The sequence below is a fragment of the Gossypium hirsutum genome, chromosome D05 (assembly GCF_007990345.1).
Source record: "Gossypium hirsutum isolate 1008001.06 chromosome D05, Gossypium_hirsutum_v2.1, whole genome shotgun sequence".
Lineage (NCBI taxonomy): Eukaryota > Viridiplantae > Streptophyta > Magnoliopsida > Malvales > Malvaceae > Gossypium > Gossypium hirsutum.
In genome coordinates this window covers 59,295,085-59,322,677 of record NC_053441.1, presented here as the reverse complement: position 1 = coordinate 59,322,677, position 27,593 = coordinate 59,295,085, and the positions used below count along the sequence as shown (strand labels likewise).

General features: G+C 31.5%; 2 protein-coding genes across 2 annotated transcripts; both read left to right on the top strand.

The window, feature by feature from the left end:
• Positions 1–5,327: 5,327 nt before the first annotated feature.
• On the top strand, positions 5,328–12,292 carry LOC107903592 (dynamin-related protein 5A). Its single transcript, XM_016829689.2, has 8 exons — positions 5,328–5,735; positions 6,219–6,410; positions 6,525–6,731; positions 8,808–9,236; positions 9,407–9,634; positions 9,737–9,932; positions 10,515–11,172; positions 11,840–12,292. The coding sequence occupies exons 1-8, from the start codon at positions 5,406–5,408 to the stop codon at positions 12,024–12,026; spliced, it is 2,427 nt and encodes an 808-aa protein (XP_016685178.1). The 5' UTR covers positions 5,328–5,405; the 3' UTR covers positions 12,027–12,292.
• Positions 12,293–26,246: 13,954 nt separating this feature from the next.
• On the top strand, positions 26,247–27,295 carry LOC107903594 (VQ motif-containing protein 4). Its single transcript, XM_041092331.1, has one exon. The coding sequence runs from the start codon at positions 26,479–26,481 to the stop codon at positions 27,157–27,159; it is 681 nt and encodes a 226-aa protein (XP_040948265.1). The 5' UTR covers positions 26,247–26,478; the 3' UTR covers positions 27,160–27,295.
• Positions 27,296–27,593: the final 298 nt, after the last annotated feature.

The window sequence follows — 27,593 nt, the reverse complement described above, 5'->3', positions numbered from 1 at the left end:
ATTTGTTTTAGTGGTTAAGTGTTCTGGGAGTGTGAGAAGTCTTGAGTTCAGTTCTCATTTTTGGCAAAACTTTGCTATTTTAGATCTAAGCCCTTCCCTTGTTGAATAGGCTTATATAAAATTATTTGTTAATCCATATTAGAATGATCTTGCTGGTTTGAGTGGTAAAGGAGTCAGTGTGTTAGAGATCTTGTGTTTGAATCCTTGTGCAAGCGATGGATGTAATTTTTGCTTCTATGTGTATCGATTGTGTGGTGAAATTTGGATGGAGTTGAAATTCTGATAGTGGATGAGGGTAATGGACGATTTTTAGGGGATTTGGTGGTTAGTGGGTTGTGGGAGTTGTGTTGGACTGGGAGTGTTTCAAATTAGATGAAATTAATTCTTTTTCTCTCTCTTTCAAACTTTCTAACGCTAGTTTCCCTTCTCCTCTTTGCTTTACACTTTATTTTTGCTTCGTCTTTACTTTTTATTCCTGATCAAATAATCCATTGACCTTTTCTTGGGGAATCCATTAATCGTTGTTTTTTTTTCCGTTCGTGTGGGTAAGTGTAATCGATTAGTTTCCTCTTCTTTTTAGTTGAATTTTCGTAACGGTGTGAAATGGGAAAGTTGATTTTCTGTGTGCGTATTGCGTTGGAGTAGACAGTGAACCTGTGAATTTTGCTCCAACAGTTTCAATCGTGATAGTATCTATTCGTGACAATGGTAAGTGCGTGCGTTGTTTTGGGTTGTGTTGTTGATTCGTAATTTGATTGCTAAAATGGTGTTATGTAATCTATTTTTAGGTGCTGGTGATCTTGGGAGTGGTTTTGCATCAAAACGGTACCAGGTATGTACCCTATACACGAAATCAAGCTTTGGTGAAAGTCAAAATTGCATTCTGTCAACGCCACACGGGTGTGTGCTTGGTCGTATGGTTGGTCGTGTGTGAGACATAACCGTGTGTCTAACGATGGTGCGGCTATGCATAAGACACGACCATGTGGTAGTGTAAACAGAGTTGCTAAGCAAAATATAGACACGTTGTTGAAACTGGTCTTACTCTCTTAGCTCAAGCCAATTTGCCCATGGATTACTCGGATTATGCCTTTTGTAGTGTTGTTCATCTCATAAATCGTCTACCCACCCCAGTCCTAAAATGGCAGTCTCCCTACTAAGTTCTTCATAGTCGTGAGCCTACATATAATCATTTAAGGGAATTTGGGTGCTGTTGTTTCCCATATTTGCAATCATTTGCACGTCACAAGTAGATTTTCGTTCTCAGCCATATATATTTTTAGGGTATAGTTCCCAACATAAAGGTTATCACTGTCTTACACCAGATGGTAAAATAATTATTTCTCGTCATGTTGATTTTAATGAACAACGGTTCTTTTTTTTCATCTAACATGGACCGTGTTAAACCTAGTTCATGTGTCTCAACATATGTTCCTCTTGTTCAGTCTACTGCCTCCCGCCCTGTTACAACATTCGAGAGTCCCACGGGTATGACATCTTCTCCTCCTCACTATAGTTTCATACAGTCTATATCAGGTGGTTCATCGACTGAGTTAGGTCTGCTCATGAGGAGTTCTGGCTTTCAACCTCAACAGATGTAGGTGGTCTGTCTACTCCCAGCATAGTTCCTCGACTCCACTGACTGTTCTGCTGAGAAATACTTATACTATGATTACTAGGTCTAAAGATGGGATTTTTAAACCTAAGGCTCTGTCTATTGAAGTTGTTGACTATGAACCTCGCACGGTTGAAGAAGCACTTGCTGATCCAGAGTAGCAATAAGCAGTCCAAGCCGAATTTGATGCTTTCATAGCTAACTCCACTTGGGAACTTGTTTCTCTACCTCATAGACGAAAGGTGATATGGTGTAAGTGGCTCTTCAAAGAAAAAAAAAATCCTGATAGGACTATTGCTCTGCGTAAGGCTTGGTTGGTAGCAAAGGGGTGTTTCCATGTTTTCGGGTGTGATTTCAAAAAAACTTTCAATCCATGATCAAACCTGCTACTATTAGAACCATACTCTCGATTACTATCTCTCATGGTTGGCAACTTCATCAGGTTGATGTCAACAATGCCTTTTTAAATGGTGATATCACTGACGAAGTATTCATGCAACAACTTCTAGGTTATGTTCAGTCTGGTCCAACTGGTAAGCACTTGGTATGTCGTCTGACGAAGGCATTATACGAGTTACGTCAAGCTCCACGTGTGTGGTTTGATAAATTCAAAAGATTTCTTGTTTCTATCGGGTTTATCGTGTCCAAATCTAATACGTCTCTATTTGTTCGAGTAACGACCGAGTCCATCATCTATGTTCTAGTTTATGTGGATGATATTATTATTACGGGGAGTATGGCTGATAGTACAGATAGATTTGTTAAGTAGTTACATAATGAGTTTTCCTTAAAGGATATGAGAGACATTCATTACTTCTTAGGCATTGAAGTCACTCGATCCTCCACTGGAAGTTTTCATTTATGCTAGTGCAAGCACATCTAGGATCTACTTGACAGAAGTTCCCTGACTAATGCAAAAAGTGTCCACACACCAATGGTCAGTTCGTCTGCGTTCTCTAAGGATGAATGCGATTGTCTTGTTGATCCTACAGAATATCAAAGCCTTGCCGGTGCACTTCAATATATGGTTCTGACCCGACCTAATATTGCTTATGTTGTAGATCATGTGTTCCAATTTATGCATGCACCTACTTTAGTTCATTTGGTGGCTTTAAAAAGAATCTTACGATATTTACGTGGGACTATTGATCATGGGTTAATTTTTCGTCCATCCAACAAACTTTCTCTCATCGGTTATACTAATGCTAACTGGGGATTGGATTTTGATGATCGCTGGTCTACAACAGGATATTGTGTGTATTTTGGTGATACGCCTGTTTTGTGGTGTTCTAAAAGGTAACAAGTTGTTTCTCGGTCGACAACAGAAGTTGAATATCGAAGTTTGGCTACAGCCACTAATGATGTTACATGGTTAGTTTATCTGCTAATAGAATTACAAATTCGTTCTGCCAATTCACCTGCTGTCTAGTGTGACAATTCTAGTGCAGTAGCGGTTGCTGCCAATCCAGTCTTACACTCCAAATTCAAACGTGTTGAACTTGATTTGTTTTTTATCTGTAAAAAGGTGGCTGAAGGCTCGCTTGTTGTCGGTGAAGTCCCAGCTTGTGATCAGATTGCTGACATTTTCACAAACTCAGTCTCCCTGTTTACTCGGTTTCACAATTGCTTCGAATCCTACCTATTGAGAAGCTGGGTGAATGTTAGAGTATAAGATTACGTTAGGTTGTTAGTAATCAGTTATACAATCTGGTATATTGTTATAGAATTCGTTAACAGCAGTTAGTCATACTCACTTATGTATATAAGTTCTATTTCTTTACTGATCTAAGTAAGTAAAAATAATACTAGAATATTCAGTCGTTTTCATTCTATATTACTCTCTGTTGTTCTATTTTCATACAGTTACTAACATTACACCATAATTTTTATATGAAGTGAGATAGTATAAATTGCAACTACATAATTACTTAATTTTAAATTATAAAAAATATTAATTATTATAAAAAAATTATCAATAATTCTTGAAAAAAAATCAACAGAACCTAAAATCAAATCATTATGTTTATTATATTAATCCAATAAAGAATTCAACAATACAATTACTAATAAAATTAGGGTTAAATTAGTCAAATATGCCAAAAAACATTAATTGACAAAATAGGCCAACTTTTTTGAAATTTAGGAAAATAGATTGTTTTTAAAAAGAGTGTGTCAAAGCATATCCAATTGGACATGTTTTCTGATAATTGCAAATAAAGCACATTCAACTAGGTGCGCTTTAATTACAAATAAACATTAGTTGTTTAAAACATGTAGGTTTGAACTTATCGAGATGTCATGGTGTTGGCTTGGGAGCGTTGCATTATCCAACAAGCTTTTAAGGTTATAATTCAAGTGTTTAAATACCATTTGCATTGGATTATTGGCATGTATACAAAGCTTAGATTAGTCGAGCAATTGTAAAGTTAAATGATGAACTTGAGCCTCTTTTGCATTTCTATTAAACAAATATGTATCATTTGTTTTGGATGTGTTCATGCTAAGTTTTTAAGCTTAAAGGAGTTTACGTACCTCAGAATTAAAGTTGTGTTTGATAAACTGAAAAATTAAGTTCTGAATTTTTACTACTAAATTTTATAAGTGCTAAATTTATATTAAAAAAATTATTTGGTAAATTAGTAAATATAAGTACTTAATATAATTATGGTATTTCATAAAAGTAATCATTGATTTTTAAAAGATAATATATTTTTGAGTAAATTACACTAACAGTCACTCAACTTTGGGGTAGCTGACAAAACAACCACATTAGTTTCATTTCAGTCACTTAACTTTGGCAATATATTCATATTTCTAATTTATTGGAATCCATTCCTTATTTAAAAAAAAAAGTTAAATATTGAAAACTTTCATTTCATCCTAAAATTGAACAAAACTAGCAAAATTTTCTCTCTAGAGACAATTTTTTTATTTATAACTAATTTTAGAAGAAAAAAAACAGAAAACTTGAAAGAATAAGACTAGACCTGTCCATGGGCCAGGCGGCCCGGCCCGGCCCGACGGCCCGCCTGAAATATGGGAGGGTTCGGGTAAAAATATATGCCCGAAATATGGGTTTGGGCAAAAAACGAGGCCCATTTAAAAAATGGGTCGGGCTCGGGCTCAACTTTTTTGGCCCAAGCCCAGCCCGACCCAGCCCGAATATAATAAATATATATTTTTATTTTTATTTTTTATTTTTTAATTTTTAATTTTAAAATACTTTAAAAATATTTTTATTTTTTTTATTTTTAAAATATTTTTTTGTGCTTATTAAAAATCGGACTGGGCCGAGCCGGGCTCAAGCTTATTATTTTTTCCCGGGACGGGCCTAGGCAAAATTTTAGGCCCATATTTTGGATCGGGCCTGGGCCCGGGCCTAAGAGTCAGGCCAAAATTTTTTCTAGGCCCGGCCTGGCCCATGGATAGGTCTAAATAAGACTAATAATTTTCATAGAGAAAATTGATAACTTTAATGTAATATAAATTATATTTATTATGGATAAAAAATATTTTAATTTATAAATTTATGTGCAAAATGTAAAAAAAATATTATTATTTTCTTAAAAAAATCGTAAATCTAAAACGAAAAGAAAAAAAAACCCAAAATTGTTACAAAATAGCATAAAACCCAATAACGCTGTGAGCGTAGCCGATGTCAAGTCCAGCCCAATCCAACCTATTTATAATCCTCGGCCCAAAATTCTTCAACGTCTATATTTTGAATTTTTAAATTCAAAATCTAAAGCGCCTAACTTTCCATCTCCTCCGTCTCTCAGTTTTCTCTTCAATGGCGACGGCGACCCCTACTCCAACTAAAACTCCAGTAGACAAATCTAGAGGATCTCACTCTCGCCACCAAGCAGATGATTCTTCCTCATCTCGGTCCCGTTTCGAAGCCTACAATCGCCTCCAAGCCATGGCAGTGGCCTTCGGAGAGAAGCTGCCGATCCCGGAAATCGTAGCCCTCGGCGGTCAATCTGATGGAAAAAGCTCTCTCCTTGAAGCTTTGCTTGGATTCCGTTTCAATGTGCGTGAAGTTGAGATGGGTACTCGTCGACCTCTCATTTTGCAGATGGTTCATGACCCTTCTGCACTTGAGCCACGTTGTCGCTTTCAGGTGGTTTTTGCTTTTGGAGTTGGGTGCTTTTGGTTTAATGACTTTATTTTTGGGTGGTTTGTTTTTATGTTTCTATTTAAAGTTTTGTATTGGTTTTGTTATATGCTGAATCGGGCTTTTATCTGTGTTTATTTAATTTATATGAAGTAATAACTGGATTTTGGATGGAAGAATTTCAAATTGTATAATCAAAAGAAATATTTAGAATTTATGATCGAAAAATTTAAGGCTTTTTCTTTATGATAAAATAGACGGATCAATTTTGTTATAAAGTTAGTGAAAATATCGATAATGTAGCTATTTACCGAGGATTTATTTTGTTTTAGATCTGAATAATCTTAAACTATAGGGTTAATGTTTGCTAGAAAAAAGTTTTTTCTGTAACATCTGGGTGTTCATTGAGTAAATGCTCCATTTCAGCAGCTTCCTATGTTTGCATTGTCTTCTTTTTCGTTGATACTTAAAATTGACAATTGAAAACAGGAAGAAGATTCTGAAGAATATGGAAGTCCAGTTGTTTCAGCATCAACAATTGCGGATGTCATAAAATCAAGAACCGAGGCACTTCTGAAGAAGACTAAAACTTCAGTTTCTCCTAAGCCAATTGTAATGAGAGCTGAATTTGCACACTGTCCTAACCTCACCATCATTGATACCCCAGGATTTGTTCTGAAGGTAGCTTGCTGATTCATCTGAAAAAGGAAAATTCAGACTTGGATTGATTGAAATCTTTGTAGTAAAATGATCTTATTAACGAATCACATTATATGGTTGGAAATTTTTTGGCAGGCGAAGAAGGGAGAACCAGAGAATACTCCACAGGAGATTCTATCCATGGTGAAGTCATTAGCTAGTCCTCCCCATCGTATTCTGTTGTTCCTTCAGCAGAGTAGTGTGGAATGGTGCTCATCATTATGGTTGGACTCAATTAGGGAAATTGATCCAACCTTCAGAAGGACGGTAATTGTGGTCTCCAAGTTTGATAACAGACTTAAGGTACAGATTCTGTTCCTTTACTTTTTGGCTTTGTCATCTATGAGATGTAACATTGAGCTGACACATTCACACTACGTTGACATAGTACTCAAAATATTAGGGCTGTAAAAACCAATGTTACTTGTACTTAGGTGTAAGTGTCCGATACGGGGAATATGTTCAATACGGGCATATTCAACTTGTTTTCAAGCTTTTTTTTCATGTATTTAGATGGTCTCTAGAGCCCCATATACCCATTATCCTACACTCATGTTTGAATATGCATCTGTAGCATATTTCTCTTGGAATGAACTGATATATCTCGAGCAGAGTCGCATTTAGACACTAAAACTACTTAGTTTGAACATCAATTTTAAAATTTTATTTTAACATAAATAAATTCATTTTAATTAAGTCATTTCTAGGTTTCTTTTCAAATTTTGTTACAAACTAGAATCATTTAAGACTTATTTAAGTCAAAATGGGGTAAATAGGGTCAATACCTCAACATTGGAAAATGTATGTCACGACACTGAGGATAGAATAACTCTAATGTCATTTAATATTGTGACACTAATTTTAAATGTTGCCACATTGAAGGCAGATTACCCAAAACATGTTTGAAATATATAAAATTAAATATATACTATCATCAATCATTCCATAACACTTTTAAACATTTTTAGGATTCAAAATTTGTCAAATTATCATTCAAAAAATTCATAAAAAAACGTATATATTCATCTAAGAAAAATCATCCTAACGCACAAAATGATATTACCAAAATCTAAATTTTACACCCTTAAAATTTTACCAAAATTCATATGGTTGTAATCCTATATACATTCCATTCTATTACCAAAATCTAAGTTCTATACCCTTAAAACTTTTTACTAAACTTTTCAGCTATTAAATAGTAATGAAATTGTTTATATACTTCAACAAAAGATTTTTATCAAACTTACGCGTTTAAAATAAACTTATTACACTTGGGAAAATTTATTAAGAGTTTTACCATTTGATTTAATTAACTAATTTAATAAATAAATAAGCATATTTATCTTTATTACAATAATTAAAACAAAGATAAAGTACACAGCAGCAATAAAGTTAATTTCATCATTCATTTATCAATCAACCATTATATCTTACAAGTTCAAAATTTGCCTACAAGAACTTTAACATTATTATAAAATCAATATTCGAATTAAGTTTCATAATTTCATAGTCAAATATAAGTTTTCAACATTTTATAATTTAGTTCTTTTTTTTTTTTTGCTGATTTAATCACATCAACAATAATCACAATCATTTATCACTTTATTGAATTATTCACATTTATTAACATGTTCATTAATTTATTATTTTAAAAAAATCTAATTAGGTAAAAAAGAAATCTAAAGTACTTACTAATTTAGCTAAATTATGCTTCTTTGGAGTTTGTCTACTTGTTTTCTATTGTCTAAGTTACTTATAGCTTTTTTCTTGTCTTTCTCTTAAAATATTAATTTTTCACATAATCTAAAATTTCTCTCTTCAAACATGAACTCCCTATCTAAAATCTAAACTTGCTAGGTTGTAGCTAAATTTGATAGTTTTTTTCTCTCCCAATGGTGGTAATGTGTATGGGTAAAAGTTGGAAATTTTCTCTATTCTTCTTCTAAAATATCTCTAATATTTAATAAAATAAAATAACATAATTCAATTTAATATAATAATAGTAATGATGATAAAAATAAAATATTATAACTAAGAAAAATCTATCTATTATCATTACCCCCAACTCTTAGTAAATTTATTCTCCATTTTTCACTAATTTCACCACTAATTCAATTTAATCCTTTTCTACTATTAACTTTTTACTTTGACCCCAACATTTTGTAAAATTTTACAATTTAATCTATACTCCGGATTATTATTTTTCATTACATCAGTTTTTAAATTTTCCCATCACATTTTGTCTATTTTGAAAATTTTGTCTACTACTAAAGGATTTTCGAGGATGTTATAGGGAAATATAAGCCTTACTTGTTGCTTGATATATGTGTGTAACTTCTGAGGAATTTGATTGTGGTAATTCAATTAAATTTAATGCAGGAGTTTAGTGACAGATGGGAAGTGGATCGTTATTTGAGTGCAAGTGGTTATCTTGGAGAAACTACTCGGCCATTTTTTGTAGCATTGCCGAAGGATAGGAGTACTGTTTCAAATGATGAATTCCGTAGACAAATATCCCAAGTGGATTCTGAAGTTTTAAGTCATCTGCATGATGGAATCAAGGGAGGTTACGATGAAGAAAAGTTCAAACCTTATATTGGTTTTTGTTCACTAAGGGAGTATTTAGAATCAGAACTTCAAAAGAGATACAAAGAAGCTGCTCCAGCGACACTGGCATTGCTTGAACAACGTTGCAGTGAAGTCAACATTGAGTTGGAGAGATTGGACTCCAAAATACAAGCAACTTCTGATGTTTCTCATCTTCGAAAATCAGCCATGATGCATGCAGCTTCTATCAGCAATCAAGTGGTGAGACATCTCTATCACACAGGTTTTCATTTATTGCAGATAAACAGTCTCATAATCATTTGCTCAGACTTGGGTTTGAGAATTCATCAAGCCCCAACTGATTGTTTTAGAATTCAACTGTTGCTTCTGTCATAAAGCCCTTTGTTTGACTATTTTTTTTGTTGCTTAAGGGAGTTTTGATTGATGGAGCAGCTGATCCCGCCCCAGAGCAGTGGGGTAAAACAACAGAGGAGGAAAGATCAGAGAGTGGGATAGGGAGTTGGCCAGGTGTCACCGTTGATATAAAACCTGCTAATGCTATTCTTCGTCTTTATGGTGGAGCTGCTTTTGAAAGGGTAATGCATGAATTCCGCTGCGCTGCATATTCCATTGAATGTCCCCCAGTTTCAAGAGAGAAGGTAGATACTTTAACTATGAAATTTGGCCCAAGAATGTCATGGTTGAGCATTTGATTTTGATAGTGGATGAAGTAGTAAATAGATTTTTTTTTCCTGAAACAGGTGGCAAATATCTTACTTGCACATGCTGGTCGTGGTGGGGGCAGAGGAGTAGCAGAGGCTGCTGCAGAAATTGCACGTACTGCTGCTCGTTCATGGCTTGCACCTCTCCTTGACACGGCTTGTGATCGGCTTGCTTTTGTTTTAGGCAATCTTTTTGACATTGCTATAGAGAGGAACCGCAGCCGAGAATCAGAATGTAAGGAGCTCTTGAAGTTTCTTTTTTCTTTTCATAACTATAGTTGATAACCATTTTCCCATTCAACAGAACTTTTAAACATAATTTTGTAGAGTAATTATCTTCCAGGAGTTGGTATCTACAGGGAGAAATCTTAATTATCCCACTCTGTAACAAGTTCATGAACTGCATGGAGCATTTACCTCCCTTATCTAACTCCTTTCTGATTTCTTTATAACATAAGGTTAGGGTGTATCCATAAGGATTCTCAACTTTCAAATATAGAAGAAATGTTATGCTTTTGAGGTGTCTAAATTCACTGTAAACCAGAAATACATGAGATATTTTAGCCATCATCGTTTTTCATGTGGTCTTCATACATCCACTAAGGAGGAAAGGCAAATGGAGACAACTTATGATCGTTTGTTTTTTATTATAGAAAAGAAAACTTATGATAGTTAAATCTTTGATCACTTGACAATTTTTGTCACACCTGCCTATAGTTAAATCATAAATCTCTGGTTTTAGAATGTTAATTGTTCCAAATTGATTGCAACTATGTTTTAGTAAATCATTACTTATTTATTTCTTATAACTGCACAGATGGTAGGAAAACTGGAGACATGGAAGGCTATGTTGGGTTTCATGCAGCTTTAAGACATGCATACAATAGCATTATAAAGGATTTAGCTAAACAGTGCAAGCAGCTAGTTAGACACCATCTTGATTCAGTTACAAGCCCATATTCTCAGGTTTTTTATGAGAATGACTTTCATGGAAGCTTTGGCTCAAGTGCAAACTCATATTTCAGACATAACCAAGCATCAGCTGGTTCAATTTGGTTCGAGCTATCAGACTGTGGGCAAGTATCGCATGATGAGAGGATGAGGGATCGGGAGAACATACCTCCTGAAAACAATGCACGGCAAAAAACTCCAGGGAAAGGCACAGAAGCTCGAGATGTGCACCGGGAAAGCCAAATGACTGTGCCCGAGACCCCATCTCCTGACCAGCCCTGTGATGGAGTAAAGGTTGATGTTGGACCAAGAAAGCGTATTGCAAGAATAGGCAATAGAAATCCTGAACAATTGATGAAAGTTCATAATGGTGGTAGTCTTTTATTTGGTAATGGAGATTGTGGTTCAAGATCAGCTTACACTGAAATCTGCTCATTAGCAGCACAACATTTTGCACGGATACGTGAAGTTCTTGTCGAGCGCAGTGTGACATCAACTCTTAACTCTGGATTTTTGACCCCATGGTAAGTTCTTTCATCTCTATTTTCATACACTTTATGAAGAACTACCATAAGACCGGATTCAGTTTAATCCATGGGACAGTTTCTCCTTCATGTGAGAGGCTGTGTTCTACCAACAAGTAGTTGGAAGAAGTGGAAGTGGATTTCTTGTCCAATCATTTGAACCAAGTTTGAGTCTTGGATTGCATTGTTGGGAGGGCTTTACTTGCATCCTCTCCTGGCCTGAATAGGACAAGTCTCGTACCGTAAATGAAGACACCTGTAGTTATACTAAAACTAAAAGTTGGGTGGGTTTTGTCTACACTACATAGGCCTTCATATTCATTTTTGCTGAAGTATTTTTATTTTGTACATATTTGAACATAGGAATGAGGTTATAATCTTTTTAAAAGACATGGAAAAATTGAGGATGCTCGTATCTTGCTAATGACTCACACTCACCCTAAAACATTTCTATTTGACACATTTAGATATAGGAATGAGGTAATGATCTTCCGAATATTGAGCATACTCGTATTAGACACATCCGACCCGCACCAAGCCCATTCAAACTTTTGAATGAAACCACATTTTTTTCTTCTTTCAATCTTTATCTAGGAAGTGAGTACTTTCATATCACTTCAGGTTGGAGCTAATCAACTTTGTTAATTCTTTACTTTTTATGGTACAGCCGAGACAGGCTTGTGGTGGAACTTGGGTTGGATTTGTTTGCTGTAAATGATGAGAAATTCATGGACATGTTTGTTTCTCCTGCCGCCATTGAAGTACTGCAACACAAACGACAATCCCTTCAAAATCGTCAAAAGGTACTTCAATCTTGCTTAACTGAATTCAAAAATGTTGCTCGATCACTCTGAATAAAACACAAGATTTTGGTTCTTTCAATCTTAATGTTCCAAGCACAAGGATTTCACATCTAGTGAAAAAAGAACAAATCATTCTTATATTTTGTTTAATGATGTTTGATAATGTATGATGTATCCACCAGTTTTTTTTTTCTTGTGGTGTTCATGAGCTTTGCTTTTATAATGGTGACTTTGGTAATTAGATTATGAAACAAATAGCTACTGTTATTGTATATGGCTTGCATCTGTAGTGACAATCAAATTTTCTTTCGGCTCAACAATTTCCTCCTTTTGTAATCATGTGAATCATTGAGCAATTGAAATTTTACTAGATCCTTTTTTAACTTTTATTTCATTACCTTTTGTAATCATGTGAATCATTGAGCAATTGAAATTTTACTAGATCCTTTTTTAACTTTTATTTCATTATTGTATTTTATTATTTCCTATTTTATTTTCTCATGAGGTTGATGATTACCCACAATTGTCATTATTGAGTAGTAATTCAAAGACAGTAAAATAGTGGAGGGCCATGCTACTCTGACTTACAAACCATGTAATGTAAGCCATGGATAAATTATTCTCTTTTTTTCATTTCAAAGTTATTTCTTTACTTTGTAATAAAATGATAGGACACAAAAGTCAAGGTCCCCAACCTTCACTTTGCAATCAATTTTTTTAATCCAACCAAAATAATCAACCACCAAGAAGTTTCCTCTTTTTTTTTTCCTGATGAAGGAATAAAAAAGAAAGAGATTATGTAAGTTTGAACTCAAGATTTAATCAATGCAAGGTCATATCGCTCTCGATGGGAGTTGTCTCTTGATTGTATAAATGTTTGAAAAATGCTTTGAAGAGATGAATAATTCACAAAATGGGAGTGTTATTGGGTATTTGAGAAGGTGAATCACTTTTGATTTTATTAGAGTTCGAATGTCTAAAAAGATGACAATTTTACGGAGCAAAAACAAGACCCAAGAGGTAGTGTAGTTACCTAATGCCTTATACGTTATAAGCATGGGTTTAAGTCTCACTAAGCAAAAATGTTGAGATTTTCTTGGCAGGTAATCGTGTGCCTTGTGCATGGTTCGCCTTCTTAGGCACATGATGAGGCACTCTTACTTTATTAACGTATTACTTCTTTTGACACTAAAGTTCTTGGTAGAATCTGAAAATAAAACTCCATTGGGGACAACACCAACCTATTGAGAAGTTCAACTCTAGGTGCAATAAAACTTTTCAAACTAGTGCAATAAAACAATAAAAAAAAATTTATAACAATTTCAAACGATAATGTTTAAGGTGTTTACTATTCATTTAGTTTTATTTTATAGGTTTAAATCACAAAATGGAACTTGATTTTGGCTACTGTATTAGGAAATTGTGTTACTAAGCTTGGAATAAGTGACAACGTTGTTTCATTTATTATCTTTCCAGAAGAATAAAAAATAATAATTATTCAAAATAGTTGTTCAGAACAACCGTTGTTTGAGAATAGTTACATTTGAAATAACTATGTTAAGAACAAGGCTTCAATTTAGAACAATTGTCATCCAAGGTAGTTGTCATTTGAGAACAACTCTTATTTAGAATAATGATGTTTCAAAAATAACTATGTTTAGAACAATCATTGTTTGAAACAACTTCTAATTTGAAAAATTTTGTTCTTCCAAAAAAGTAATTATTCAAAACAAGCTCTTCAAAAAAAGCATCACCACAAATGAACTCTTATTTGGGACAACTTCTACATTGAGAACAACTATTTTGAGAGCAACTCATGTTTTGAACAAGTTAAATAATTCTCATTCAAGAACAACCATTGTATTGCATTTCAAAAGATATTCCACGAAAGATGTTTCGCATGGTATCCTTCACCAAAGTAGAAGTGAAAGTAACCCCAGAATATGGTAGTTCAGGGGTTTGCTCTTAACCTTTTCTTGTAACATTGAGTGCTTCTCCCTTCTTTTGAAAACATAGTGAGCTCTTCTTTACTGCTCACCATTACAATCACCAACAATGCCCTTCACCATTCCCTTTTAATCATTAATGTCATTGTAATTGAAAATTAATTTCATTACTCCCATCAATTTTCAACTTTGTAGCTCCCATTCTTGAGACACTATAAATGAGAGTCCTTCACAATCAGCGAAGATTTTTGGCATTTTGAACTCTCAGAATAGTCTCTATGAAATTCTTTTAACTTGTTACTTTGCTTAAACTTATCTGAATTTGTTCCAATCTTCGTCTTTTTTTTTTTGTTACTCAAAATGGCTCCTAAACTATACCCCATTACCCAAATCACCCTGTTGTTAAAAGAATTTAGTCAATTATTTGTGAAATTAGATATGATTAGATTTGAGTACTAATCGAATTAGTGTGATGATCACAACACCAAGTTAAATCTGATGAACTTGAACATATACTTTGCATTTTCTTTGATTGAGACTTCCATTGTTTTCTTGAATCACGAGAACTCATTCATGACAATTTTTCAACCTAACAGAAACCTTCTGCTTTTTAAAAAAAAAATCTTTTTCATGTTTATATATTAGGATGTCAACTTAACTTCTCATCCATTACTCATCCCATGGCATGCATATATATAGATTTTACTGAACTTCATTCATGAAATTAACCATGATTTTTTATTTATTTTATTTAAATCTTATAATACAGCTATGATTGGCGATGTTTGAATAATAGAAAGTTCACACTGTGTACTGAATAAGAAGCTGGAAAACATTCCATCGGTACAAAAACAACTTATATGATAACTTTGCTTCTTTAGTTCCACTGTGAAATCATGATTGAACAAAATAACTTATATGACATGTAAGTTGGAGATCGTTGTTGGCACCAATTACATGGCTTGGAATTGTTTCTCCAAATGGCAAAAAAAAAAACTTTCATGAAAGATTGAAAGAAATTATGATGAAAAATGAAATTAGATTGCAATTGTTTCTTAAAAGATGAACAAAATATTGAATGGATCTCAATGAAAGAACAAAAAGCCAAATATCTCGGGAAAAGGGAATGATTAGCATAAAAAATATAAATTAGTTTACGGTGGAGATTAAACAGGGAAGTCAAAAGGGAAAAGGTTTCATAAAATGTTTTAACCTAAAATAAAGAAGTTTTAATTTAATCTCAACCGTTTATTTATTTCGATCTAAAATAGTGTGAAATTAATTAGTTTTACATCATGTAAGTGAACCCCTCTCCTATATATTATATAAACACGAGTTTGGAGCATATAATCTTTGTTATTCAGTATATTACAGAATTTATCATTTTAAATATTTATTATTTTTATTAAAATATTTAATTAAATAAATTTACTTGATAAGAAAATTTATCATACTTAAAAATAAAAATTTTGATTCTATTAAAAGATTTTATCATATTAAAGATTGAAGAATTACTTTATATTTAAATTATTATGTTTTCGTTAACCAAAAAATAAAAAGAAAAGAAATTATATTACTTTAGCTTTAAATAGTAATTTCTAATAATTTAAATAATAAGTGTTGGGGATCTGCCCGTATAAGCAACGAAATAGAGAAGGTAGAGAAAATCGAACACAAATTTTATGTGAAAAACTCCTCCAAAGAGGGTAAAAATCACGGGCAAAGGAGGCTTCGGCTTTTCACTAAATGAGTAGACAAATGAGAGTAAAATATGGAGAAAATAAACCTAAATATACTAAACGTACAAACCCAAACCTCGAAAACAAAACCCTAACTCAGGAACAAAATTCTCTCCATAGTTACCACGAAAACTTTCACCAAAACTCATCTGCGACTACATATTGTCACCCCCAAAAAGAAAAGCCGTCTACTATATCTTTAATTGTCTCTTAATTGACCTCTCAAAACAGGGATACAAGGCCCCTTTAAATAGGCTAATTAGAGGTTTAATCATACTAAAATATCTCTGAAATAATCATAATTTAATTGAGAGAAGAAACTTGATTTATGTGGGGTATACGTTGCCTCGTCACAACATCCCCATTTGCGTTGTCATGACGTTGTCCGTCGTCGCAACATCTGAAAACTTCTTGTCGTGACGTTGCCATCTATTCAGTCGAAAATACGAGGCACACTCGACAATAAATAACTTTATATTTCATATACAAAATTTTAGAAATAATATATTTATATAACCTAATCTAATATATTATAATAGTTGAGTTGATTGACTATTAAGAAAAGAAAAGAAAAGGTAAAAAAAAAAAACCTGTATAGTGAAGATTTTGATTTATCATATATTACAAAATTTTTTTATTAGCACTATATTTGAATGATAAAAATAATCAATCTAAATATGCTAGTTTTTATTTTGAGTAATGTTACTTTGTATTAATTATATGATGTAAAAATATTTTTTATATTAAATATAGTTAAAATTATTTAATTATGATTTGTAATTTTAAGCTAAAATGTCAAATAAGTCCTTCGAAATAATTAAAAAATCAATTAAACTTCTCTTTGAATCATTTAATCACGATTTGTACATATTTAAAAAGAAAAAAAAGAATTATGATTTATACTCAATTGAGCTCACTGAATTAATTTTTTTGTCAAAGCCCCTAACGGGCTGTTAAGTGTTGATATAGAAGGTAACATGGCAACTGGTATGAAAACTGATGGCGTAGAAACTGACATGGCAAGTAAATATTATAAATCATAATAAAAAATAAAAAATTTAGAAATTATTAAAAAATTCTAGATGTTAATAAAAATCCTACTAGTAGTGTGTGAAAAAAAGTGGAAATTTGTATTTGGAGATCTTAATAGATTGTGCAAATATAAAAGCTATCGAATGAAATTGGAAAAGAGATGTCATTCTTTTGAAAATCATAATCTTTTTAAATATAGTCTAATGCAAAATCGAATCAATATACTACAATGGAAAAAGTAACTCGATTTTGTGGCATTATAAATTATCAAATATACAATCAAGTGGATATATAAAATTGAATAGGAGAGTATATTTTAGATTTTTTTTTAAAAGGCATAATAATTTATTTCATCCTCTAATTTTATAAAAAAAAATTATTTTAGCCCTTCATTTAATTTTTCTTTTTGTCTTTTTTTAGTTTTTAAATTTGTGTTGTTTGTTAATTCACCCCAAAATGGATGGAAAAGTTAACGTTTGTTAACTTTGCTGAAGTCGCATACATGTGAATTTCTAAGTGGATACCATGTTAGTAATTAATTATTTTTTTAATTTAAAAATTCAAAAAAATTATTTTAAAAAACTAAAAATTATTAAAATATAAAAATATAAAAAATATTAATTGGTAACATGACAATCCACGTGTATACCACATCAACAAAGTTAACAAATTAAATAAAGGGCTAAAATAACTTTTTTGTAAAGTTGGAGGGCCAAAAAGATATTATTCCTTTTTTTTGGAAAAAGGAATGAACACACTGAATATAGTGAACTTAGGTGGAATGAGGAATTTGCTTGATATGGTAAAATGAACTTTGTAAGCATATTGATTAATATTGGGTGGTTTAATGCAATTTTGAAGAAATTAATGGGATGGTTGAAGTAATTGGAGAATGTTAAGCACACTCTACAATCTTATACTATATAATCATTTTGGTTTGAAAGAACAGGGGAATTTGATCCCTTTTCAACAATAGCAATTTGTAATGGAACTTTGGCCCCTCCACTATATGAAATATTTTATTTTATATAACTAATCATGTTTAAATATAATTACAAATATATAAAACATTTTTAAAATAAAATAACTTTAAAATTTAATTAAAGTAATTGTATAATATTAAAATAATAAAGACTCAATTGGCATAGACATTGTTGTCAATACAGGAAAATGTGAGTTCGAGTGTGCTGAATAGAGGTGCTCGGCCCGACGACCAGCCCGAAATATGGGAGGGTTTGGGTAAAAATATAGGCCCGAAATATGGGCTTGGGCAAAAAACGAGGCCCATTTAGAAAACAGGCCGGGCCTCGGACACCACTTTTTCGGCCCGGGCAATATATTTACTTTTTTAAAATTTTAAAATATTTTTTACATACTTTTTTAATTTTTTTAAATTTTAAAATACTTTTAAAATACTTTTTTAAATTTTTTAATTTTAAAATATTTTTAAAATACTTTTTTTAATTTTTTTTAAATTTTAAAATATTTTTAAAATACTTTTTTAATTTTTTAAAATTTTTAAAATAAAAATAGGCCGGGCCCGGGCTTAAGATTTTTTCCTGGGTCGAGCCTGGGAAAAATCTTAGGCCCATATTTCGGGCCGGGCCGGGCCCGGGCCTAGAACATGGGCCGAAATTTTTTAATGGGCCCGGCCCGAACCCGGCCCGGCCCAGCCCATGAGCACCTCTAGTGCTGAAACGTATTATTCTTTTATTTATGAATTGGGAAGAGGTTATGGGTAGTTTTAGGCATTCTATAAAAAAGAGCTTCTATGATTAATAATAATAGATTTTTTTAATTAAAATAAATATTATCTGTTAATATCTTTTTATTAAATTTTATTAATGATTGAAATTATCAAATTAATTATTACTTGTTAAACTTAATTCAAAAATTACAATTTAGTCCAATTTAAACAATTATTAATAAAAAAATAACCAATTAAAAGTAATTAATCTTAGAATATCTATTTCCATAAAAAATTGAGAATATCTATCATATTATTCTAAATATATATAATAAATTAAAAGCAAATTGAAGAAATTCAACTACCTAAAAATAATTAAAAAAATAAAATTTAACTTCAAAATAAAAGCTAATAATATTACAAAAAATATTTAAATATTTTCAATTTTGATATTGATGTTCGATTTATCATCTTGATCAACTAGGAACCTATTAATACCCTACCAGCGCACTGCCTCTATTCTCAATGAAACTCTGCTTGACGATGAGGCCAAAATAAAGAAAATAAAACGAAAGAGAAAGGAAAGTTAAAAGAAAAAGAATTAAACTACTTAAAACGAAAAGGTATAGGGACTAGTCATGCAATTTGACATAATTTTTTTGTCTAAAGTCAACTTTATATTACATTAATGACTGTGACCTAAATATAACAAACTGATAATATTAGAGACCATATTGTAACTTTTTAAAGTTTAATGACCAAAATATAATTTAAACTATACACAAGTGACTAATTATGTAGTTTATGCTAATAAAAATTTAATTAATTAAAATTAAATAATATAATTAAATAGTTTATACAATTCAATTCTAATTCTGTTAAAATCTTAATGATTTTACCCTATTAGAATTTATGTGCAAACTTATTTAATTATCTATTTTATTTTAGACTCAACTATTTTATTCATCCAATTAAATGATAATCAATTAAATTAAATTAAATTAATCCTAGGTCATTTATTGCCTTCCAAGAAGTTCAATTATTATAAACAGTAATACATGCAATTTATTTCTCCAAAATTGATTTATCTATGTGTTCAATGTTTTCATATGCAATCTGTACAATGTTGTAATAAGCTAGTAGAGGGACCGATTTGATATATATATATAATTAGGGCTAAAATAAATTGTAATTAACTTTAACTCTTCTTCTATTAATTATGCATATATTTAATTATGGAATCAAATCATTAAAAGTACCATGACTAAACTCTCCATTATATACCATTATGAAAGTTACTTATATTATTAAGCTTTAGTCAATGATCTTGTCCTATGTGTGTTACCCTCAGAGGATATCTATGATCCCTTAAAGTTAAATTTTTTGCCTAGTTGGATCACTTTTATATTATGGTCACCATTGTATCTACTATATTGAAAATGCATATTACTCAAGCTAGTAATAATTAAATCATTTGTTCCTGACAAATGACCTATGAATATGTTCCATTTTCATAAATCATACAATTTTAATGAGAGGATATAATTTATTATTTAATGAGTTAGGATTATACTTTTGTAAGTGAAGCAATGTCATGCATATGTTATATACCCAACTACCAACTTTCAACTTACTACTTTGAGATGCATAGGTTTCTAAAACATTAAAGTATATAAGTTATGCATATGTTTCACTTACTTAGGATTTAGGTATGTCACACTTCGAACATCACAATTGAGTTAATCGATAAAATGATCTAGGATTAATTCATCTTGGGTACAATCCAATGCATTGCTAGTCTAGAAAATTATATCTATGTCTCTATCTTGGGAGTAAATCTAGATCCAATAGTCAAGACAAGTTATCTCCTCATTTGGACTTATGAAGGACATAATAGTCCTAACATAAGTCATTTGCTCAATCATGAACCTATGGACTACGGATTATTTATATTATCTACCAATATAAGTTGTCTTTTGCATTACAAAAGTTATTTGTTATGCCACTTAATTTAGGTAAACATTAGGTAATCAATTAACCAATATTCGTTTAATAATTTTTCTTTTTATGTATAAAATTATTTGAGTACATAATATATACAAATATTACTGAAATTGATTCATGTGAAAATTTTATTAATTTGGTATTGTTTAAAACATACAAGTAATTATGACGAAAGAACTACCTTATGGGAACAAATCCTAAAAATTTGCCTCTATCTACTCTCATGTCTCAAGCTACCAAGAATATAACCAAAAGGCCTAATGTGCCCTTGACTTTGAAGTAAAGAAACAAGAGACTCAAGAAGATAGGTGTTGCAGAGATGCTCAAGGATGTGGGCTTCACTCTTGTTCCGAAGAATTCTAAGCTTATAAACACTAACTGTGACAAAAGGAAGTTGTTGGCAAAGAAAAGCTTCATTAATGATAGATACCTCAATACGATTGATTTTTAAGAGCATAAAATTGATGTTTTACTAGAGAACCAGAGATTATTGTATTCAGTAGCTTGTGTGAAGCCTTATGTCAATGTTGTGGTGTTAGAATTTTATTCTAAGAAGTCAACCATTGAACCTAATAATAGACAAATACATGCAAGTTTATGTTCAAGGGCATTATTTCAAGTTTAATCATTCTATGGCCAACAACTATTAGAAACATGGATGAGAAGTATACCCCAATTTATGATAAATTGCATTACATTATAGATTAAAGTTAACATGATCACGAGTCATTTGTTTTAGTGATAAATGATTTGATTATTATTTGGTAGTAATTAGCTTTTCATGAAAGAAAATATAATGATTACCATAAGATTATGAGAATAGATTTATTCCAAAGAGATTAAGGATATCCCATAAAAGTAATAAAAGAATGAAAAAATTGCTTCACAAGGTAGTCTATTCTATTCCTTTTTATTTGGGGCAACCTATTTTTAATGAAATAGTGAAGCATGTAGAGATTAAGAACAAGAGGCATATGTTTCCATTCCCTTCACTAACCTTCCAAATCCTGTTAAGCCAAAAGAATGTGCTCATTAAGGATTCAAAGATTAAGTTTTTTAATAAATGGTTGAAGGGAAAACACAATGTCAATGCTAAGTCTTGATAAGGAATATGCAGACTTAGACTCTAATGAGCTATGTGCTAATGGATCTCCACTTGCAATTGCAGAAAGAATTGAAGTATAATGTGCTCGACTATTATAACACTTGTGAAGAAATCAAGCATCTTACAGAGAGAGAGAGAGAGAGAGAGAGAGAGAATGAGTTGTTGAGTTTGAGGGGGAGATGGTGTAGCTATTTCATTTAGTGGTGGTCTTTTGTTGATTGGATACATTTTTTGGTTATTTGCTAAAGGTTTTTTATGGTAGTATGATGATCGAATCAAGGGTGAAGCCAGAAAATTTTTTTAGGGGTTAAAATTAAATTGTAATTTTTACTGTAACATCCTAAAAATTAAGGGTTAGAATTCTTAGAATTATTAAGAATTAAAACATAGCATTATTGGTTAGAAGCCTATGAGGAAGTCTTGAGAACATAGGTTCAAGTTTTATAAATGTGATTTTATCTCTTTAATTTTTCTACACATATAGAACCTAAGTAACATGGTTTATGAATGTATTTGTCTGTGTTTTAAACATGAATGTGGGCACTAGCTCAGTGGTTGAGGCTTTCCCAATTTTCCCTTCACAAATTTAGGTTCCAACCACGCCACTCTCTCTTACTTTTGATGATTTTTAGACCAATAGGCTATTTGCCCATAAGCCCTCAAACTCTTCCTCAACTCAACTTTTTAAGTCTTTTTCTAATTTAACTAAAATTCCCTATTTGTTATTCTATCAAATTGAAACCCTAACTCTCTCTATTTATACCTTAGCTTTCTCTCAAAATTCTCTACTTCAAAACTCTTCTAAGCCCTTAAACTTTGCTGAAAAATACTCTTAAAATTTTTGGAAAATTTGATGAAGTCCTCAAAAACTATTCTTCTCCAAATTGTTGAAATCCAAGTCATTAGATTGTTGAATCTATATCAAGATCAATAAGTATCTCCTCCCCTGTCAATTAGGATCTTTCAAATCTGGAAGATATCACGTTTTAATAAATCCTTCAATTCGATTATAATTTTTTTAATAGTTTTACCAAAAACCTTCGCAAATATTGAAAATTTGTTTCTGATTCTTGAATTTTGTCGATTGAAAAGACCCTTGTAGGTGATTGGATCAAACTTGAACGTGGGATAGTCCCTTAAGGTCTCAAAAAGTTAAGTGTGTGTCTTTTTATGAAAAATCGAGTCAAAATTCGAAACTGCCCAAGTACATATAGTCTACCACACGGGCATGTGGCTCGTCCGTGTGGGATACACAGTTCCTTACACAGCCTGCCCCATTTATTTCCTTTGCATTCACATTTCGCATATGGCATGGAGACTCGCACACGGCCTAGATACACGACCGTGTGGCTCTTACACCTCATTCCCTTCGTATCACACATGGCCTAGGGCTCCGCAGACGGTCGAACGCACGACCGTGTGAATCCATTGCACACAGCTTGAGGGCTTCACATACGGCCTGAACACACGGCTGTGTGTCTCCTAGTCCTTCACTCCTTCGCATCACACACGGCCGTGTGGCCCTTGCAACTTAAAAATTCCATTTTTTTCAGATCTTTAATTATTTTATACGAATCAGTCCCTAAATAGGTTTTTAATGGAATCTAGAGAACTAGATTATGCAATTAGGTCCTGGACTAGGATTAGAATGATTAAATATATGGATGAATGAATTTATGATTTTAATTGCTTTTGATTGATTACTTTATCCATGAATGATTTTATGTTATAAATGCCGAATGAACGTCTCATATGCCTAAATTATTGAACTATTGATTGATGGATAAAATCGTGAATATCATTATTATGCAATGAAATAGGATGTTGAAAGTATTAATGATGGAATGGATGAATGCATTAAAGAACGATTGCATTGCATATGTATGTTGGGGGACGATATGAAAGGACGAAGAATGTAACGCATATTGATTGCATATACGAATGATTGACTGTGTACCCACAGAACGACAGATTCCAACTGCAATTTCACTGTGCTACACGATCCCTCTGACAGCTATTATCTGCGAGCGGTCGTGACTCCACGGTTAAACAAATGTTCGCTGTATACTCATAGCCTCAGCAGATTCCAACTGTAACGGTCTTATTGTGTACTCACAGAACGATGGATTCCAACTGCAATGTTAGTGTTATGGGGCGTCCATGATCCCTTTGACAGCTTTTAACTGCGAGCGGTTGTGGATCCTCAGAAAAATATTATTATAGTTGCAAAGCCAATTGCGAAGAAAAAGAAGAAGAGAGAAAGAAAGACTAGTCTTCTTCTTCTTTGCAACTATAATAATATTTTGTCTATGATATATATAAAAATTTCGACTCTGATCTATAATATATATAAATTTGGAGAAACTTTTGAATTGATGCTTATTAATTATATTACTAAATTGATATTAGAAATTTGTTGGTATTATTATGAGATAGTAATAAAAATAACATTAATTAAATTTAATTCATATGATAGTATGTTAATATGAAATTAATTTGGTCTTATCTTTTAAAAGTTCTACTTAAAAAAATAACATAATTTATTATTAATTAATAAATTTATAATTCTATAAAATCATTGAACGTAATTAGATCAATTAAAAATGATAAAATTCCAAGTTTTTTTAATTAAATAAATATAATTTATAAATATGTTAACAATTAACAAGGATAAATATCAAATCTATACATGAACTTTGATTATGTGTAAAGTCATATATGAACTTTGACTTTGTGCGATTTTATATATGAAATTTTGATTTGATTCAATTTTAACAAATCACTAACAACATTATCAAATTAGCACAATTTTACATTGATATATCGTATGCACAAACTATTATATTAATCTAATATGAAAATAAATGTACGAATTCATTTCTTTAAACGTATACAATTGAATTAAAACCAAAGTTTCATGTATATGCATGAACCTCGTTTCAAGTTTCACGTGTATAATTGTTACAAATCAAAGTTCATATATCAAATTGCACATTGAATCAACATTCATGGATAAATTTGATATTTATCCCTAATTAATAATGTTAAAGTCATTTTTTTATAATTAATAAAAGTAAATGTGTAAGATTTAATATCTATTCATTTTGTTATAATGCCTAGAACTACCAATAATCCCTTCCTAAATAGAAGGATAATACGCTTTAACACACTTGAACCCACGTCCTCCTACAGTAGCAAAAATATCAATGCCATTCTATCTAACTCAACCTACTTGAATAATTAATTTTAAAATTGATATATAATATGTTTCATTTAATTAGTCATATTTGCTGAAATTTTAAAATTTCTTTTATAAATATATAGATTATAAATGATTTAAAATTGATTAATTTGACCTTCATCCCTTTTCTTTCGATGCATTCAAAGTGGAGAGAGAAGAGACAACTTCACATACATTGTTTAATCTACATAATGCCTCACAATAAAGTGTAATGCTTTAGAACAACAACAAAGAAATTGCCTCACTAGCCATTCTTATTTGTTTTATTCATTGTCATTCACCATGAAATCATGTACTATCAGGTATTTTCCTGCTATTTTTCACGTTGGAAACACTCTGTTCGAAAAGTATGGACGATGAATTCATGACTTTCACATTTTCAAGCAACATCAAAATCTAATGGAAGAATCACACTCTATCTATTAAGGGTGTCTTTGTTTTATTGAAAATATTTTCTGTGTTTTTTGTGTGTTTCTTGTAAAAATCATTTTGATGAACTTACTAGTGAATAAAAAATAAAAATGACTTCTTTTTTTTTTAAAGAATAAGTCATTTTTCAAAAACAATTCTTTATAAGTAACTCAATTTATATTCAGGGGCAAAGCCCGAATATTTTTTAGGGGGTTCGAATGAAATTTTAATTTTTTATAGTCTATATCTTTATAATTTTTAATTGATTAAATCGAATTTTTATAATTTTAAGGGGTCAAAGTGCAACTAATTTAAATTTTAAAAAATTTTAAAGGGCCTAAATAACATTTTTCTATTTTAGGGGCGAGATTTGTCAGCCCTCTAGATTTGCCTCTTGTTTATATTATTATATTAATAATAAAATCTTATTTCTAATTTTTAAAAACTATTTAAAACATCAACTATTAATCTAAAATATTATAATTTTTAATATTGTTGAATATGCATATTTATTTTTAATCATTTAATAAATTTTTAATATAACTATTTAATAGTAAATTTATATTTTAATAATAACTTTTAACATTAATAGTATTTTTAAATGTTAAGTAATTTTCTTAATAATTTATTGAAAAAGCTATATTAATATTTTAATAAAAAGTATATTACAATCTATAAATATTATTAATAAATATTTTATAGTTTAAAATATGAATATTTTAAAAATATAAATATGAGTATTTATTTAAATCCTTCATAATTTCATATATCACTTCCAGTTGATTAGATATTAGTTTTTTTTAAATTACTTTAATTTAATTCTAAATATGTATTTTTAATAATTTTATTATTGGGTCATATCTATTCTTTTTAATATAATACTTAGAACTACATATAGCATGCAACCCATAAATAGGAAGATAATGCGCTTCAGCACACTCGAATCCGAGTCCTACTATATTAGTAACAATGCTCATACCAATCGAGCTAAGACTCAATTAACTTAATTCTAAATATATTTTGATTATCAATTCAATCCAACTATAATAACAATTTTAGATTAATTATTTGATTTATTGATGATGGACAGTTAAGTTGAGTGGGTTGAGATCAAATCATTAGTATGTGTGCGGCAGTTATTTACCCAACGACTAACTCTAATCCTTACTTGATGCCACAACACAAGAAAACAAAACCAAGAAGCAACCTTTTATTACTTTATGACTCAATCCTTGTATTTCACTCCTCATCTCTTCTTTCTCTTCCATACCACACTACTCCCCCTTTCTGTTTTCTCTTTTGAGGGTTTGAGGAAACTGCTAAAGAGATCATCCATTCATGGAGAATTCAAGTTCAACAACAAGGTCATTTCAAGAACACTTCAACTTCCCATCATCTCCTTTAAACTCCCCACACAACAACAACAATGGGGCTGCCCAAATTCACACCCCACCGTTAACGCCACACCCGGCCAGATCTGAAACCAATCCTTACCCAACAACCTTTGTCCAAGCTGACACAACAACTTTCAAACAAGTTGTCCAAATGCTCACTGGTTCCTCAGAAACTGCTAAACAAGCTTCCCCAAAAGCCCCATCACCACCCCAGCAAAAACAGGATCCTCCACCACCATTGCTTTCAAAATCATCTTTCCCTATACCTCCCATGAAAACAAACTCTCCCAGAAAACAAAGTTTCAAACTTTATGAGAGGAGAAACAGTAACCTCAAGAACAGCCTCATGATGATCAACACCTTTGTGCCTTCTAGGAGTGCAGAGATGCTGTCCCCAAGCTTGCTTGACTTCCCAAAGCTAACACTTAGCCCGGTTACACCATTAAATGAAGACCCTTTCAACAAGTCTTCACCTTCTTTAGGGAATTCATCAGAAGAAGAGAAAGCTATAGCTGAGAAAGGCTTTTATTTGCACCCATCACCTATGTCTACTCCTAGAGACACCGAGCCTCAGCTTTTGCCATTGTTTCCACTCACATCACCAAGAGTTTCAGGTTCTTCTTAATGAATTGCTTATTGTAATTTTTGAGTGATTTGTGATGATGGGTATTGGCTAAAATTGAAGAAGAAAAAACACAAAGGTAAAACATCTTTCTTCAGTTGTATGATTTGATCTATGGTAAACCAATTTTCTTGGATTATATCAATTTCCCTTTATTTCTTGTGGTTTGTGATGATATTTCTTTTCCTTTGCATACCATATTTTGATTGTCCTAACATTTCTGCTAAAAGGGTATCAGATAAGTACCTGTATGAGTCTAATTAAATATTTTTTTTTACTTTTAAGTCCCTAAAATTAGGACAGCCATTAAAGTTTTTCTTTGATAGCAGCCCTTAAAGTAGTTGTAAGAATGTTGATTTCTTTCTTTGATAATTGAATTAATTTGTACAGCAAAACAGAAAGGAAAGACTTTTCAATATTTTAAGAAAAAAGTGAGG

Excerpts from the sequence above, each read along its gene's own strand:
- LOC107903594 (XM_041092331.1), top strand. The coding sequence starts at position 26,479 with ATGGAGAATTCAAGTTCAACAACAAGGTCATTTCAAGAACACTTCAAC.
- LOC107903592 (XM_016829689.2), top strand. The coding sequence starts at position 5,406 with ATGGCGACGGCGACCCCTACTCCAACTAAAACTCCAGTAGACAAATCT. Across the intron at positions 6,732-8,807 it reads AGTTTGATAACAGACTTAAG|GAGTTTAGTGACAGATGGGA; the intron begins GTACAGATTCTG and ends AATTTAATGCAG. Across the intron at positions 9,237-9,406 it reads CTTCTATCAGCAATCAAGTG|GGAGTTTTGATTGATGGAGC; the intron begins GTGAGACATCTC and ends TTGTTGCTTAAG.